The sequence below is a fragment of the Phascolarctos cinereus genome, unplaced genomic scaffold, assembly GCF_003287225.1.
Source record: "Phascolarctos cinereus isolate Bilbo 61053 unplaced genomic scaffold, phaCin_HiC Scaffold_5;HRSCAF=322, whole genome shotgun sequence".
Lineage (NCBI taxonomy): Eukaryota > Metazoa > Chordata > Mammalia > Diprotodontia > Phascolarctidae > Phascolarctos > Phascolarctos cinereus.
In genome coordinates this window covers 118,622,292-118,639,672 of record NW_027555958.1, presented here as the reverse complement: position 1 = coordinate 118,639,672, position 17,381 = coordinate 118,622,292, and the positions used below count along the sequence as shown (strand labels likewise).

The window sequence follows — 17,381 nt, the reverse complement described above, 5'->3', positions numbered from 1 at the left end:
AGTAGGCACTTAGCAAATTTAATATAAATAATGCAACCAAAAGGCAGTAATTTCAACACTCCCAAACTGCTCTTATAAAAAAAAAACACGGCTCCTTTAAGGACAGGCTGGAGATTGAAGCGCAGAGCGCGCTGCCTCTGGCTAACATGGTCACCAGAGGCTTCCGTACTCTTCTCTCTCCGGACCAATCCGAGCCCCGAAACACGCTCATTTCCGCTCTCCCGCGAGGTCCAGTCAACCGGAACCGCTTCCACTTTCCTCCCGGAACTGGAGCCGGCGCCGCCGCGGCTGCCTCAGGAAAGGGGGAGGAAGACGAGGGGGCGGGGTGCGGGAGGGTTGCTGGGTAGGGGATGAGCGCGGCGCCCGGTAGGGGCGCGCAGACGCTGCGGACCCCAGGTCGCCATGGTTACGCCGTGGAGTTCTCCCCCTACCTGCCCGGGCGCTTGGCATGCGCCTCCTCACAGTACTACGGAATCGCGGGTGAGGCCCTGCCCCTCCCCGCTGGCCACTGGGGGGCGCTCGAGGGACCGATCACAGCGGGGTGGGGGGGGCCGGCATGGCTCCAATGGGGACCTTCTGCGGACACTGTCAGTTTTTGTGCACCTGTGGGAGGCGGAGTCTGGGGAGGCCTCATGTCCCTGAATCTACCTTTGTGCCCCAGGGCTGGTCACTTGGCCTCTTTGAGCTTCGTTTTCTTCATCTATGAAATGGGGATAATTCTTGTACTGCCTATACTAATTATCGTGAGGACAGTGCATTAAACCTCTCTGTATAAATGTGAATAATTAGTATCATCATGACAAAAAACGAATTCATTTTTCTCCACCCAGGCCTATCTACCCCAGGAGCTCTCTGGTCTACTTAATGTTAATTGCAGCACTGTAACCCTAATGCCTTAAATCTTGGGATCTTATCTTATCCCCTCCCTCATTACCCTTCTCCCATCAATCACCACCTACCTTAAATTCTAATTCTGGAATATACTTCCCATTGATTCTTTGTTTTCCTACTGTCACCATCCTAGTTCTGGTCTCCACCAGAACAAAATGCTACAGCATTTTATCTACTATCCCTGCCTCTAGTCTCCCTACTATGTAATCCACTCTAATCCAGATTTAATTTTGATATGCAGCTGTATTCCTGTTGACTTCTAGACTCAGAAACCTCCAGGGGCTTCTGAGTGAACAAAATGCAATCCTTCTTGGAATTCAGGAAGTTTCACAATTCCGAATAACCTTCTTAGCCTCTTGTTACAGTATCTCACTTCCCACCCTTCCAGCATCCACAAACTGCATTGTTTACTGTTCTGTTAACAGGCTGTAGATTCTATGGCCCTCAGATTTCTGTGCATGTTCCACCTCTCCTCTGAATTCTCTCTCAAGAGTGCTTTGTGGTTTTCTAATATGCTCAGTATTTTTTTTGTAGTTACTTGTGTAACATCCCCTATTAGATTCCTCCACCTCCCATTAGATTTTAAACTACTTAATCATATTTGTATTTCTCTTGACGCTTGGAGTCATCCCTTACACATGATAGATACTTAATATTGAATTAAAGTTTATTTTGATATTGGCTCTTCCCCTAAATAAATTAAAAATTTGGGAAAGCCACCTTCTCTCTGGGTTGTTAAAATGAGCATGATCTGTCAACTTCAGAGTTGTAAGCATCAAGTTAAATAATGTATGTCAAATGTATCTGCTTTGAAAATTAATAATAATGCCTAACTTTGTAAAGCACTGTTTGCCAAGCTGGGGTTGGATACTTTAGAAAGTGTTATAAGTCAACAATTATTAAATTATTATCTTATTTGATCCTCAAAACAACCCTGGGAGATAGGTGATATTATCCCTGTTGTGCATAAGAGGAAACTGAGGTAGACAGGTTAAGTGACTTATTCAGGGTCACATAGCTAGTAAGTGTCTAAGATCAAATTTGAACTCAGGTCTTCCATCTAGCTGCCATACAAATGACTATAATTTTATTTTTCTAGCCCACCTGAGTACTTATGGGCTTGGGGACAATTATTTTATCTATTCTTAAACTATCAGAAAGACCCTTCTTTCATACTCCCTGGCGTGCCTGGTAGTTGCAGAAGCAAAGCTTCTTTTGATTAGTGGGGGAAAAAAAACTGTTCTGTAGTAATTTGCCTTTTATCTGTAGGCTTCATCACTATAACTGTAAAAGAAATTGAACCAAGAAAATTGATCCTTCCTAGTGATTAAATCTCCTGTTTCCTAAATGATATTTAAAATGAGATACTGCTTTTCTTGCATGGACATGATACTCCTGACCCACCAACCAACAACTGGTGTGTGTCTTTGTTTATCAGAGGTGGTGATGGATCTACAAAGGTCTTTCTGTTCTCTTGCCTTTGCTCCACTTAGGGTCAGCGTCACAGATTTGTAAGGTAGTTGTCTGGGAATTTAAGTTTTCGTTTGTGGCCACAGAAGAAAGAATAATCATTCTCATCAGCTCCAAGACCTCATTTTATGCAAGATGCCCAAGCTAGGCAATAGACACAATTGAAACCATTCTTGCCTTCGAGAAGTTTGTGTCCTGCCACAACTTTAGTCTTGTTGACAACATGTTTTAACCAGGTGAACTAGCTGGCTTAGACCAGAGCAAGCCAGTTTCATTGCAGGATGTTTTTTTCTCCCTCAACAGAATTTCTCCTGTGGCAGAGAATGCCGTATATATTGAAATTAAGAGGAAACTTTATATGTGAAAAGATTTCTTTATTTCAAAATTATAATAAATTACTGTTAACCAATGTATAACTAATTTGGCCTTGCATAGAATCACTGTTTATATATTCACTTTTTAATCATTTGTTAATCACTTACCGTTAGGCACTATGCTAAGCCCTGGGGATACAAAAAGAGAGGCAAAAGACAATCCCTGCCCTCAAGAAACTCACAATCTAGTCATCCATCTAATGAAAGTTGTTTAAAAACTTCACATTTTACAGAGAGGAAATAGGCTCAGGGTGCAGATGGAGACGTATTTCTGGACTTGGATAAGTCAAGACTTTGTTTTGCTTAGCTATTCATACTTATTATAATAGTATTGTATGTTTTCTTCTTTTGGGGGGAGCAGAGGAAGAATATAGATTTTTGTTAATTGAGAACACTATTAAACATATAGAAAACCCCCTCATGTTTTAAAGATAACTTAAAATAAGTCAAGTCAAGCTGACTTGTGTGCTGTGCTAAAAATTTAAAAACATTTCATTAATTGGATTATCCTCTTTTAAAAGGCAGGTTTTGATGAATAATAATTCCAAAGTGGGGGGGGGAGAAGAGATTAAAAAAATGAATTGTACTTCATTACATGCAACCTTGTTAAACTTGGTAGTTTCATAACATAACTAAAGCAGGCTGGCTGTAGTATTAGTGTTAATAAAACATAACCTTCATTGCCCCCTTTCTCCTCCCTACTCCCTCCCTTTTAGGCTGTGGAACACTCATTGTACTGGAACAAAATGAAACTGGAATTAGACATTTTAGAAGGTAATATAGATCTATCATTATTAAACTAACATTTTTAATGTTGTTATCACTGCCAGTTGAACACAGTTGAAGTGTTTTCCCATAGTCAAAATTAAGTTTGTTTTGAATTGCATTTGTTTAATAACATAGTTTTATTTGGCAATATACAGAAACTATTTCATAAAGTTGTATGATGTGTAACTTATTTTTTGCTTTTGAATTTTGATATGCCATGCTTCTTTCAAAACTGGTCTTAGCAGTCATTTGTTTATAATTTTTAAAGTCAAAGACATAAGAAATTTTAAATAAAACATGCAGTAATCCTGACCTATTTCTCCATCGTTTTCAGTATTGTCAACTCTTGATTATTCAAGAGCAATTATTTAATTTGTGAATTGCTTTATGTACTTTTACTTCTTTTTCTCTAGAGACTTTTTCATTAACAAAAAAGTACTTCAGTCAGGAAAGGCAAGGATAGGGAAGAACACTGAATCAGCTAATAAACACCACTAATAAAAATAAGCTTGGTAGAGAAGTCAAAACTATTGGTCTAAATGAATATTATTAAATATTTGCTGTTCCTATGTCCCAGAAAGAATTTAGAGTGAAGTGTAGAATTCTGAAGGTAATATTTCAATATCTTTGTTGTTACTAAAAAATGGTTGTCTTGGTTACCTTGGTGTAGTTTTGACTGGAATGATGGCCTGTTTGATGTGACGTGGAGTGAGAACAATGAACACGTACTAATCACATGCAGTGGAGATGGGTCTTTGCAGCTCTGGGATACTGCTGAAGCCACAGGCCCTTTGCAGGTGTTTAAAGAGCACGCACAGGAGGTAAGGAGGACCTTTGGCTGGGCTCTTCATGTGCTTATTGCTTAGACTTTGGACAAGATATTCTTCAGTTAAGGCAGATGTCCATATACAGGATCTTTGAATATGGAAAATATTCTCAGGGAATAATATTAAAATTGATGGGTATCCCCTCAATTTCTAGTTCTTTGCCACCACAAAGAGAACTGCTATAAATATTTTTGTACAAATAGGTCCTTTCCCCCTTTTAAAAAAAATCTCTTTGGGATACAGAGCTAGTAGTGGTATTGCTGGATCAAAGGGTATGTGCAGTTTTATAGCTCTTTGGGCATAGTTCCGAATTGCTCTCCAGAATGGTTGGATCAGTTCATAACTCTGCAAGCAGTGAATTAGTGTTCAAGTTTTCCCACATCCCCTCTAGCACTTATCATTTTCTTTTTCTGTCATGTTAGCCAGTCTGATAGGTGTGAGGTGGTACCTCAGAGTTGTTTTAATTTGCATTTTGCCAAAATCATTTCTGGAAAAGCTGTTGAGAGGCAAATAGTAGCCTGTGGTTACTCCCTGTCACCATTCAGAGGAATCCTTGTGTTTCTAAGGCAGAATTTCTAATCCTTATAATTCAGACACTGACAAATGAGCCACTTAATGTTTTGAAAAAGTAAGAAGGTAGGTGACATACAGAAATTTGGAAGAATGGTACTGCCTCTAGGTACATGTGCCCATTTTGCATAGTTTGTAAACTTGAACATCCCAAAGAGGAGTACAGATTTTTTCTATTGTCTTTATGGATCATGATATTTTTTGAGCATCATATAATGATTTTCTTTAGCAGTTTAATAAGTAAAAATCTTATGGGCTTTCTCCATACTGCTGCTAAAAATTTCTTTTTCTCTGCCCTTATTGGCTTACTTCAAGATTTTGCAGTCGAAAATTAGTTGTCATTTTTTAGGCCATTAGATAAAACTGAGCTGTGGAGCAATTTTCATTCCTAAATTTCTCATTTGTATGTTACAATTTAAAAACAATTTTAAAAATTCTTTATTGTCATGAATGCTAAGACTTATCAACTCACAAACCACTTCTCAGAATATTGAGTTTTGAAGAATTTGACTGTCACTTCTGAAACCTTTTACAAACATTTTATTGCTGTCTTTTGTTTTTATATACAGTGCAGCAAACATTTATTAAGTGCCTGCTATTTGTCAGGCACAGTGATATCAACTTCATTTCCAAATATACCCTTTTTCCCTCTCCAGAGAGCCATCCTGGGGCAGCTAGGTGTTGCAGTGGATAGAGCACCGGCCCTGAAGTTAGGAGGACCTGAGTTCAAATTTGGCCTCAGATCAAACACTTGACATGTACTAGCTGTGTGACCCTGAGCAAGTCACTTAACCCCAATTGCCTCTCAAAAAAAAAAAAACCCTACTCATATCCAGAGAGCCATCTTGTGTAGCAATGAATGAAAAAAGTAATAGGGAGCAAAAGTAGTTCAACAAAACCAACCAACATACCAATAGGATCTGACAACATTTGTAGTATTCCACAGCCATAGTCCTCCACTTTGGCAAAAGGGAGGGAGGTATATTTTCTCAGCTCTTCTCCAGGGTCAAGCTTCTTAGTCAATGTATTTCTATAGCATTCACTGTCTTTTTTTTCTTTCAATTTGCATTTTTGTTGTCATTCTATATAATTTTCCTGGTTCTGGTTGTTTTGAGTTAAATAACTGAGTAAAGAAATGAATTTTTCTGCCTCTCCAAAATTAGACAAATGATAATTAAATTTGTAATCAAAGATGTATTTTGAATAAAATTTGATGTTACTTTTAGCTAAGAAATTCTGAATAGCTAAAATCTTACTTCCTTAAAAATTAATTCATTGCTTATTATGTCTTTTGATTATGATAGAAGTTGATAAGTCTATATTGGTAGTTGACAGCTGAAAATAATTTAGAAATGCAAAATTTCAACCAGTTAAATAGTAACACTAATTTAGTCTTTTTAGAAATGCCTTGATAAATTTTAAACATAACAAATTTGTGTACCTCAAGGTTTTTTGCATCTTTTTATGAAGCAATGATTACAGTTGATACGTATTAACCGTAAAGACTAGACTTTTGATTTCACTGATATAGGGAATTCTTGGATGGGGAAATTCTAGTTGCCTGGGGCATTGAGACGTTGTGACTTGCCCGAAGTCACACTGTTAGTATGTTTAACTTAACTTATTATTCTGGTTTGTGATATTGTAATAAATTATTATTTAAATAAGTTTAGGATCTGAAATACTATTTTTTTAGGTAAAAATAGGTGATAACTTTGAGTCAGTTTAATAATTTATCTTCTAGAATCCATATTCAGTAGGACATCATGGTTGTGAAAATGAAAACATTTAGAATCATAGATCTAGAAGCAAAAGGGACCTCAGAGGCCATGTGGTGTATTTGGTAAAGAGGAATCAAGAGGCCAAAGGAAGAGGAAGTAATTTTCCTAAGCATATTTAGTAAATGTCAGAGTTGGGATTGAACTTAAGTTCTCTTGATTCTAGAGCAGGTACTCTTTCAGACCATAGACAATCTAAAGAACTGGTGATAAAATTAATTTCTCACCTTTCGATAGAGAGGTGGGGGACAGAGAAGATTTCTGTATACTGTGGGCTGTCAAACATAATGGCTATAAGTGGATTGTTTTGCTTAGTCATCCCCCTCCCCCTGCACCCATCACCCCAGTGTGTAAGGATTCTATTGGAAAAGAGAGGGAGGAATTGGAAGGAAAATGGCAGTGATGTAAAAAACAAAGCCTCAATGTTCAGAAGGATATTGAAACCTCTTCTGTGTTGTCTCCCCCATTAAAGTGTGAGCTCCTTGAGGGCAGAGACTGTATTGATTTTCTAGTTGTATGCCCACCTCATAGTACAGTGTGTTGCTCACAGCAGGACAGCCTAATAAATTCTTTTCCATGTAACAGATCAGAATCACTTGATGGGCCTGAGAGGCTGAGCCACTGCAACCTCTCCTTTATTTACTGGAGGGGACCTTCCGCTTTGCACTCATGCAGGTGGCACAGACCTGGGTTTGTCCTGGGAGAGCTTTTCTGCACACGAGCTCCATCTCCCATCTCTGGGAGCAAAGCTGATTTAAAAAGAAAAAATTTTTTTTTTGCTTCTGCTGAACCCCATGTACCTGGCTCAGCACTAAAGCACTTAGCCCTCAAAGATGACAAGGCAGTGCCCTCATTGGCCACTAAGCATAATGATGATTCAGTAGATGTTTCGAAAGAAGTGACCCCACCTTTGGTGCTCTCTTCTCTTCCAGTTTTGGATCCTGTCAGGGCTGTTTCAGTCCTTCCCAAGAGGAGTAAGGGAGAGGTAGCTTGTCCTGTCTCCCACCCTGAAATTGAGGTTGGAGGTTGTTATTTGCCCAACATCACATGGCTAGTACAAACACCAGGTCTTTTGATTCTTAGTACAGTGCTCTTTCCACAATGCCAGGCCTCTGACTTAATTTGAGATGAATGTTATTGTAATCTTCACAATGACTTTATAATAATAGTAATAATTAACCTTTTTACATTTATTTCGCAAAGTACTTTTCTTGCAACAACCCTATGAGGTAGGTAGTGGAAGCATTATCATCTTCATTTTACATATGAGGAAATGAATATTTAGAGATGATAAGTGACTTGATCTCCCCTATCCATATAATAAATAACTGACCCTGGGATTCAAACCCAAGTCTTTTGACTCTAAATCAGATTTTAATGACTGCTCTACACTGTTTCTCTTGTGGTGCTTGGAAGTCCATTGCTTTTTCCATTCTGCCATATTTGTGTCCAACTAAGTAGACAGAAAACAGAAGCATTAATAGAATGTACAAATATAAAATGTTTTCTATTTGTTTCTAGGCTGAGACTTAATGCCTTAGTTGTTTAAGTAGGACTGAAGCTTATATGTTGGAAATTCCAGTATTTGATGTAAAAGGAGTGGGCAAACCCCATCTTTTCTGGCTAAATATTATATTTTTAATGACTTTGATGTGTTTATTTTACATATACTTTAATTAAATAAGTTGAATTTAGGGAGGTCAGAGTGAGAAAAGCCTGTGTTCAAGTCCAATCTGACACATACAGACTTTTAAGTGTCAGCAAATCACTTAGTGCCTCAGGCAATTTTATGTGAATTGTTTCTACAATTCATATTGTTGTCATATGGATCAGTGAAAAAAATTCCTCCCTGGCAATTTCTAGCATAAATGAAATTATAGACTCAAATTTTTAAAAAGACACACACTCATCTATGTATGATGCTCTTTTTAAAAAAACATATCCATAATAGTTATGTTGTGAAAGAAAACAGACAAAAAAAAAGCTCAAGAAAAATAAAATTGAAAAAAAATATGCTTCAGTCTGTATTCAGACACCATAAGTTCTTTCTCTGGGGATGGATAGCATTTTTCATCATTAAGTCCTTCAGAGTTGTCTTGGATAGTTGTATTGCTGAGAATAGCTAAGGCATTCACAGCTAATCATCTTAAAATATTGCTGTTACTTTGTACACAGTACATTTCACTTTGCATCAGCCCATGCAAGTCGTTCCAGGTTTTTCTGAGAGCAGCTTGCTCATCGTATAATGCTTCTTCTTGATGAACTTCATGTATTTACCAAAATTATTATGTAGCCAGCACTGGGCCAAGCATCGTGATATATGCTTATAAGTGATTCTTTATTTGGTTGCTCCAAGACAAAAAAAACTATGTGAGTTACTCAAAAGTAAAGTAGTAGTTAAATTAATACCAATTGAAATAAAATCTAAGAAGACTGAAATAAATTCAGTATTATTTCAGTTATCTTTTTAAATATGTTTTGCTAATTTCAATAAATGTTATATTCATATACATTGCCCCTTAAATATTCATTGTTCATTTAGCCATAGTTTAGATAAGTATCCCTTTTCTGTGACTTTATATAACTTTATATAGAATTGTGTGATTTGAACTCTTAGACCTAACAGATTTTTTAGCTACAGCGAGCTAAACTGATCAGATCTGTGTTAATATGGTGAGCCCCTGGGATTAGGGCCTGCCAGGTTGCATTAAGAAGGTCAAGTTGGCCCACATTGGAAACAGATTGGACCATTCCTGAGAAGATCAGAGTGGCATCAGGCCCAAAAGTAATCCCTGCAATTCTAGCCTGGGCTGTACAGGGAGACCTAGTCTTAAAAACAACAATAAAAATAAACCATCTGTACTCATTTGGAACAACTCTCCATTTTTTTTATATTAAAATTCCTTTTCTTTTCATTCCGAGTTTATCTCTTTTAGAACTTTTGTTTTTTAAACTTATAATCTTTTTAATGACATAAATTCTATATAGGGCTTATCTATGCTTAATCTCATTAGTCATCAGAATTCTTTAATTTTTAATTTGTTATTTAGTTAAAACTTGACAAACTAGAACCAGGCATTGGAAATAATTTTTCTGCTTTGCACACTATTAGATTTTAGTAGTAGAAGGATGAGGGGAGGGAAGATAGAAAAAATATAAAATTCTTTTCATTTGAATTAACTCAGAATGATTTTCACAAAGTATGACTTGGGACTCCTATGTGAGTTGAACATACATACCCTTAGAATCTTGCTACAGTACTCTAGACTTGTTTAGTGCCAACTGGCTTTCTTGCCTTTCCTTGTATATCTCCTGTTATGCTTTTGTACTGCCTCTCTCTCATGTCTGAAATGTACTCCTTTCTCACCTCCACCTTTTAGAATCCCTAGCTTCCTTCAAGATAAAGCTCAACTATAGTCTCTCTCAGTCCCATACTTGCCCATGCTCCATGTCCCCAGCTGCTAGAGACTTCCCTCCCTTCAATTTACTGTGTAAAAAACAAGCTATTGACATGTCTACTGTGTTGGAATGTAGGGACCGTTTTTGCCTTTCTTTGTTTCTCTATTGGTTAGCACAGTACCAGGGCAGGTAATAAACACTTTATGTTAATCAACTGAATTCTTTGGAATTTGGATTTCCTGCCTGAGGTTGGGGACTAGTATTGGGGGGAGTTTCAGAGGAAAATTATTAAAGATGTTTGGGAAAGCCTTCTTATAGAAGGTGGGTCTTTACCTGAGACTTGAGGGAAGCTAGTGAGAGAGCGTGAGGGACAACCAGTGGTAATTAGTTGCCTATTCTATCTTCCTTGCCTTTAAATCTTCCCAACCCATCTTTCACACTGCTATCCACCTAATCATGCTAATGTAACTATAGCACCTACCTCATAGGATTGTTATAAGGATCAAATAAGATATCATATGATGAGTGCTTGATGTAGAGGAAGCTTCTTCAAGTAAGGGGAGCACACAGCCTCTACATGGTGCTAGACTTATGGTTGTAAGAAGAGATGACAGAACCAAGTCAGTGTTCCCCTTCATCTTGCTGAAATCCACATGAAATTCACAGACCAAAGCTGAGAAAATCCTAAAAGTTTTAGGAGGATTAGTAAAGAAGACCCTTACCTTTTCCCTTATTAAATTGTATATATGTTTAGGCTTATTTTAAGGTCTAGCCTCTGTCGCTAGAAAATTGAGAAGTATGTTTGTAGTTGATTTAAGATCTAGTTAGATGACTTATATTTGGTTTTTGATTATTCTTTAAGCCCACCCAAAGAAACATATTAGTTAAGAAATTAATGTAGTTAACCAGTTGTAAAATTTCATCAGTGATGAGATACTATTTATGACAATTTCTTAATAAATTAAAGAGTTTGAATTCTTAGCTCTTTGTGCAAAATACAAGTCATTTTCTTTTATGTAATTATTTGTTTGCTTTTTCATAGAAAATTTTAAAAGAAAATCTAATTTAGAGACCCAAAATTTGGACTTCAAAAATCCTTAAACAATATTGCACCATACCTAGTTTTCTAGCATTATAATTTTGTGTATGAATATGTATTCAGACCACTTTATGGTTTGTAGATTTTTTTTAATCTTGTTATTTAGTATAAAACTGTATGCTAACATGCTGCTTTCAAATCTCGTGGTCATGAAGAGGAGGAAAGGGAAGAAGCATTTATATAGCACCTACAATGTGCCAGGCACTCTGCTAAGAGCTTTTACAAATAGTATCTAATTTGTTCCTCACAACAACCCTGGGAAGCAAGTGCTATTATTATCCCCGTTTTACAGATGAGGAAACTGGGACAAGTAGAGGGTAAGTGACTTGCCCAGGGTAACTCAGAGAGTAAGTGTCTGAGGACAGATTTAAACTCAGGTCTTCCTGACTTCAGGCCCAGTGCTCTATCCATTGTATTACCAGTTGCCTTGCAATATTCTAAGAAAACCTCTACTCTTTTTTGTCTACAGAATAAGGTCTCATAGCAAAGAGACATCAGTTAGTATCTCCTCCGAGTAGTTAGTAGTATTAGAAGTCACTGATAGGAAGTTCTCAGGTGAAGGTATATACAGAGGATCAGATGGAAAATATATTTATAACTTTCCAATGAATTCATATCTTCTGAAATGGTTTTAAGTGGTGATAAGAGAGATGTATTGTTCATATGCAAATCACTGAATAGTTATTGGTGTTGTTTTATGAGAGCTCTCTCACAATTGTAGTTTGTAAGCACAAATTTTATCATCAAAGCTATACCAAAGAGTTCATTTAAAATGTTTTTAAGGTTTGCCCATTTCAGTTAAGGCCCATTAAATTAAATCTTTCTAGAATTTTTCTAATTCCAGCTACCAACCACAATGGTAAGAGATATGAACCATCAATTTATTTATTCTTGGAAGGGATTTTGAAAATAAATCCCAAGTGTTTCTATTAGCTCTTTTCAATTATTTAACTTCATAAAATATCAGATTGCATTAAAATGTGAAAAACATCTTTGGTTTCATGAGATGCTAAATTATGGAGTAACTAATAGCCTCATTCACCTGAAGACTGTTTTCTGATAAACCATTAGTAGACTAGGAATTCTAACCTGAAATCTTCCTCGAATTCGCTGAGTTATATTTGAGATTGGCACAATTATTGAAAACTAATTAAAGCATTTGAGGGAAAACATTGAAACATCAGAGCCATAAATGAAGTTACCTTTTCTTTTTTGTGTGTGTGCGTGTGTAGTGTATGTATTCATATATATGAATATAACATATATATGTATTTGGGTTTTTTTTGTAGTATATGTATTTTTGTGTGTGTGATTTCATTGGTGTAGGAAATTTCCAATAAGGAAACAACTTCTACCGATGCAAATGCCACCTCAGACACTTATTAGCTGTGTACTCCTGGGCAAGCTACAGAACCTCTATGAGCTTCACTTTCCTCATGTGTAAAATGAGGGGATTAGACTTGATGACTTCTAAGGGCTCTTCCTGCTCTAAGTCTATGGTCCTCTGTTTATTGATGCGTATCTTTAAGACCAAGGTTGTATCTTACCTTTACCTTTTTTCAATGTAAATGCTTCCTTCTTTTCATTTGTTTTTCATCTTAAGTCATTATTCTATTTGGCTTATATTTGGGGAAACCAAGACAGTACTTCCTTATAGTTCCTGAAGTTACTATTCTTGACACTAAACATTAACAGTACTAGAAGTAGTATTTTCCGTTTAATTTTGCAAACTCATTACCGGAAGGTTTGCTACAGTCCAGCTTAGAAAGACATCTGTTCTGGTTTAACAATCTGCATCAGTGAGCATACACCTTGCAAATAGTAGGCACTCAAGTAATGATTGATTTGACAGTCATTTGTTCCTGTCCTTGTTTTTCAATAAAGAGCCTTTTATCCCACCAGTATATCTGTCTTGTGTTTAGTTCTGGTCTGTGTCTCCAGTGCTCATCTTTTTTGTTGCTTGACAGTCCAAACTATTTTTTAAAAAAAATACAATATTCACTAATTTTAGCAGGATTCAAAAAGAAGACTGCAACAGTATGGATTTCTCTGCCATACTTCTTTGCTTCAATTGGTGATGCATTACCTTCAGTGATCCATTGGAGTCAGATTATAATTTGTAAAGGAGAAGACAAACTGTTTAATCAGCTTGGAATTGTATGGACCTTGACAGTATAATTTCTTCTGTGTTTTATTGATATAATTTTTAAAGATTTTGCTGCCATTTCTCAATGCCTCTCCTGCCCCACTAAAACCTCTTTTGTAATAATGAGTATGGTTAAAGAATGAAACCAACTCATTGATTATATCCGACAGTATATGCCTGAGGGAGATGTCTCTTTGGAAGTTATCTTGCAGCTGTATGTTAGGTCATTTCAATACTTAACGGTTCTGTGTTTTTGTGAGATCTTTACCAATGCAAACTATAGCCCTTCTTTGACTTATTTAATGGTCTTTGAAAGTGACTAGAACTGAAAAATTCGTCAACCTGCAACCACACACTGATGATCAGCTTTTCTGAATTTAGCTAGGCTGGTTCTCAGTCATCAGATATTAATTATCATGGCATGCTCATTTTGCTGTTCTTGTTCAAAGCTTTTGAGAACCCTGACTTACTCCCTATCACGATGAGGTATCAAGGTGGTACTTGAAGGGAAGCACTTATCTTCAAAATGAAAAAAAAATACCTTTTTGTTTCTATCTTGTAAGTGTATGAAGATTAATTATGTTAAGTGTTTAAGAATCTTAGACATAGATGTTTTATGTACGGCAGGTAGTATTTACACTTATTATAACCAGAACTTTAACAATATGTATCTTCTTAGTAACAGAAATCATACTGGCATATGAAAGCCAAAAAGTGACCTGCTGGGTAATTACATTTACTTGCATCGTTATTAAATTCAATAAGTATGCCTACGTGATATTTGCCTACATTTATGGATATTTAAACATTTTGTCAAATTCAGAATGTGGTATTGATCTATACAATCTATAATAGAAAATGAGATTTCCAGTGATTTTCTCATGTTAACTGACCAGGGGACTAAAAGCAGTGAGAATTAGATGAGAAAAGCAGTGCAGGATAACTAAGCTGTTTACCATGAGATTGGAAAGCTCATACCCATTCCTATAAGTATCCTCTAAGAAAGGCAAGATATGGATATTAATTTAATTTTAATACCATCTGATAAACATTGACTACGCATGCTTTTTGAAATGACTAACTTCTAATCTGCTTTGACATTTCTTTGGGGTGCTGCAAACAGTGATATATTGGTAGTATAAAAAAATGTAATTTTTTTTTAGTCAAGGAGATTCTAGAATATGCTGTAGAAATATTTTAAAGTAGAATAGAAGATTCTAATTTTTCAGGATGGTTTAGGTACAATAAATTAAATGATCAACCATATGCCTTTCTGTTTCTTCCATTCTAATGTGCAATTTCTAAGATATCCCTATTTTTGTCATAAAAAAAAAAGACTTGGTTCCTGTAATTTAGTACCATTAAGATATTAATGTGATAGTATTTTGAAACTTTTAAAATATTTTTAGGTTTATAGCATCGACTGGAGCCAAACCAGAGGTGAGCAGCTTGTGGTGTCTGGTTCATGGGATCAAACAGCCAAACTGGTAAGTTAAAGCATTCAGGACAAACAGATCATTTCCCTCAAAAGTCATCCCTTTTAACAAAGAGTAAAAGAAAAAAGAGAAAGGAAAAGAGAAACCAGTTCAGCAAAACTAGCCACTTCAACCAAATGTAATAGAATATGTGGTATTCTAAACCCATAATCCCCTAATTCTGGAAATAAAAAATTGAAGGTGTGTTTTGTCCCTGCTTCTTCTGACCAGATTAGTTCTGTGAGGTTTGACATCATCATAATAGTAATAGAAGTAGTTTTTACTTATATAAGTAGTATGTGTGTGTATATAAATATAATATTTATATTTTGCTTATAAGAGGTAGTATTTATATAGCAGTTTAAGGTTTGCAAAGTTCTTTACAGATATTATCATTTGATCCTTGAAACAATCCTGGGAAAGAGTAGCTAGTAAATTGCTGAAGTCAAATTTGAACTCCAGCCTAGTGCTCTATCCACTGTGCCACCTTAACTGCCTCATTCCCCAGTGTTCCATTGGCAGTCTATTCAAACTATAGATGTTGCATTTTGGATTCTCTGTACTTGGGCCAGTCACCTACTACCTCTCTCAGTTTCCTCATCTATAAAATTGGGATAATAATAACACCTACCTCCCTGGATTGTCCGGGATATTATCTTACTGCATCCTCCCTGGATGCAGTAAGATGATATTTAAGTGCTTTGCAAATATTAAAGTACTATATTAATACTTTGGGAAGGGAGGTACATAACTAGCTTTGTTTATATTAAGAATTTTAAACATTTTACGTGTGTGTGTATAATTATATACACACCCACACACTGTATGTGAAATTCTTTATCTAAATGTATCATTCAGATACTAATTTATTCATTTATTTGTAGTGGGATCCAGCAGTTGGAAAGTCACTATGTACTTTTAGAGGCCATGAAGGTGTCATTTATAGCACAGTCTGGTCACCCCACATCCCTGGTTGTTTTGCTTCAACCTCAGGTAAATACATTGATACTTGTTCAAAAGACATCGTTGTAGTGAATGGCTTGCCTTGTTTTCTCCAGTAGATGGCATTCTGTATCTTACCATCAGGGAGAAAACAGATTTATAGAGGTTTATAATTATTGTGAGCTTCTGTTCTGATCTTTATATTGCTGATTCTTTTCTAGTACATTGTTACTTTTCCCTAAGGCTTATTTCTCTTTTGACAATTTTGCTCGCTACTGATTTTAGTCAGCTTGGCTATCAGACCTCATCCCTGCTTCTGTTAACTATTTTCTTTATTCTTTTGGTTGCTACAGACTTAATATATTTGTTCTTTTACCTTGTTTCTTTTGCTCATGCTCGTGATCATAGTGTCTTATTTGAATGCTTGGCGTGAAGCAACTTTTTAAATAGATACAGGCAAGACTTTTAGTTGATAAAAAAAAATCTGTTTCTATACATGTGCCTAAATTGTGTATTATTTTAAGAAGAAATTATAATTGGACTTGAAAGCAGTGCTAGTATGGCAACCTAGAATATAGCATATAGTTTAAAAATCATTAGAGGTAAGGATATTAGATATTTTCACTTTTCTCTCTTAATTAGGAAAATGTAAATATTCAAAATAGGATAGATAACATTTTAATTGTATTGCATATATATGAAAATATAATGTATAAAATTATTTGTGTTTGATTAGAACAAAAATTTTAAAGGAAGATTCAGCACAGTTCTTTTTTTGGATCGATCATTGATTTATAAAAACAACTACCATTCCACTTTAAGGTTTAGAAAGGATTTTTCTCACAGCAGCCCTGTGAAGTAGGTATTGCAAATATTGCTGTCATCTCTATTTCATAAAAAAAGAAACTGAGTTTCAGAAAGGTTGAGCATCTTGCCCAATGGCAGACAGCTGCCAGGTGGCAGAGAGTAACCCAAACTTCGATCTTCAGGTTTCCAAGAGGGCCTTTCTTTAATTCTTCTTAATGTCCTTGAACCAGTGTCAATCACTGGCCAGGTAAATGACAACTTTTTACTGATATACCAAGGTTTTACTCCTTAATACTTGGAACATTGACTCTGCCTTCTCCCTGTGTCCCACTGCTTTTCCATCTTAGGTCATAGTCTAGTTGCTGTGCTGAGGCTGTAGATATTTTACTGCTCTCCATGTCATTTGGATTGAGAAATACTGGCCTAAACAATTTATTGAATTGCAGGATTTGGGACTAAAAGGTACCTTAGGGGTGGTGATGGTAAGATGTAGAGTGTTATTATCCAACTATCTTATTTTGCAAATGTTATTTTTAGAGGTATACTTCCCCAAATAATAAAAACCTTCTTCTGACTGAGCACTTTTACATATGCTATCTAATTTTTTTTTGAAATATGTTAAATAGATTACTATTATTCCTGTTTTACAGATATAGCGATGAAAGTAAAGAATGAATGATTAGTCATACAGCCAAAGGCGGGCTTATGCTAAAACTCAGGTCTCCTCAACTCTGTCCATCAGATCATGCTACTCCATTAGCCATATAATGAAGATAAAACTATACAATGTGTTCCAAATAAAAAGTATTATCAGGTTTGCTTATTAGTTTGATAA

The 17,381-nt window shown here is 36.0% G+C and overlaps 1 protein-coding gene across 1 annotated transcript in view; it reads left to right on the top strand.

Moving 5' to 3' along the window:
* The first annotated feature begins 247 nt into the window (after positions 1 to 247).
* The window catches only part of PEX7 (peroxisomal biogenesis factor 7), a 77,676-nt gene continuing 60,542 nt past the window's right edge, over positions 248 to 17,381 (top strand). Inside the window, exons 1-5 of the mRNA XM_020987152.2 lie at positions 248 to 480; positions 3,452 to 3,509; positions 4,174 to 4,324; positions 14,732 to 14,809; positions 15,682 to 15,790. Of these exons, the coding sequence (XP_020842811.1) occupies positions 351 to 480; positions 3,452 to 3,509; positions 4,174 to 4,324; positions 14,732 to 14,809; positions 15,682 to 15,790 (526 nt within the window). The 5' untranslated portion in view covers positions 248 to 350. The remainder of the gene's footprint in view (positions 481 to 3,451; positions 3,510 to 4,173; positions 4,325 to 14,731; positions 14,810 to 15,681; positions 15,791 to 17,381) is intronic.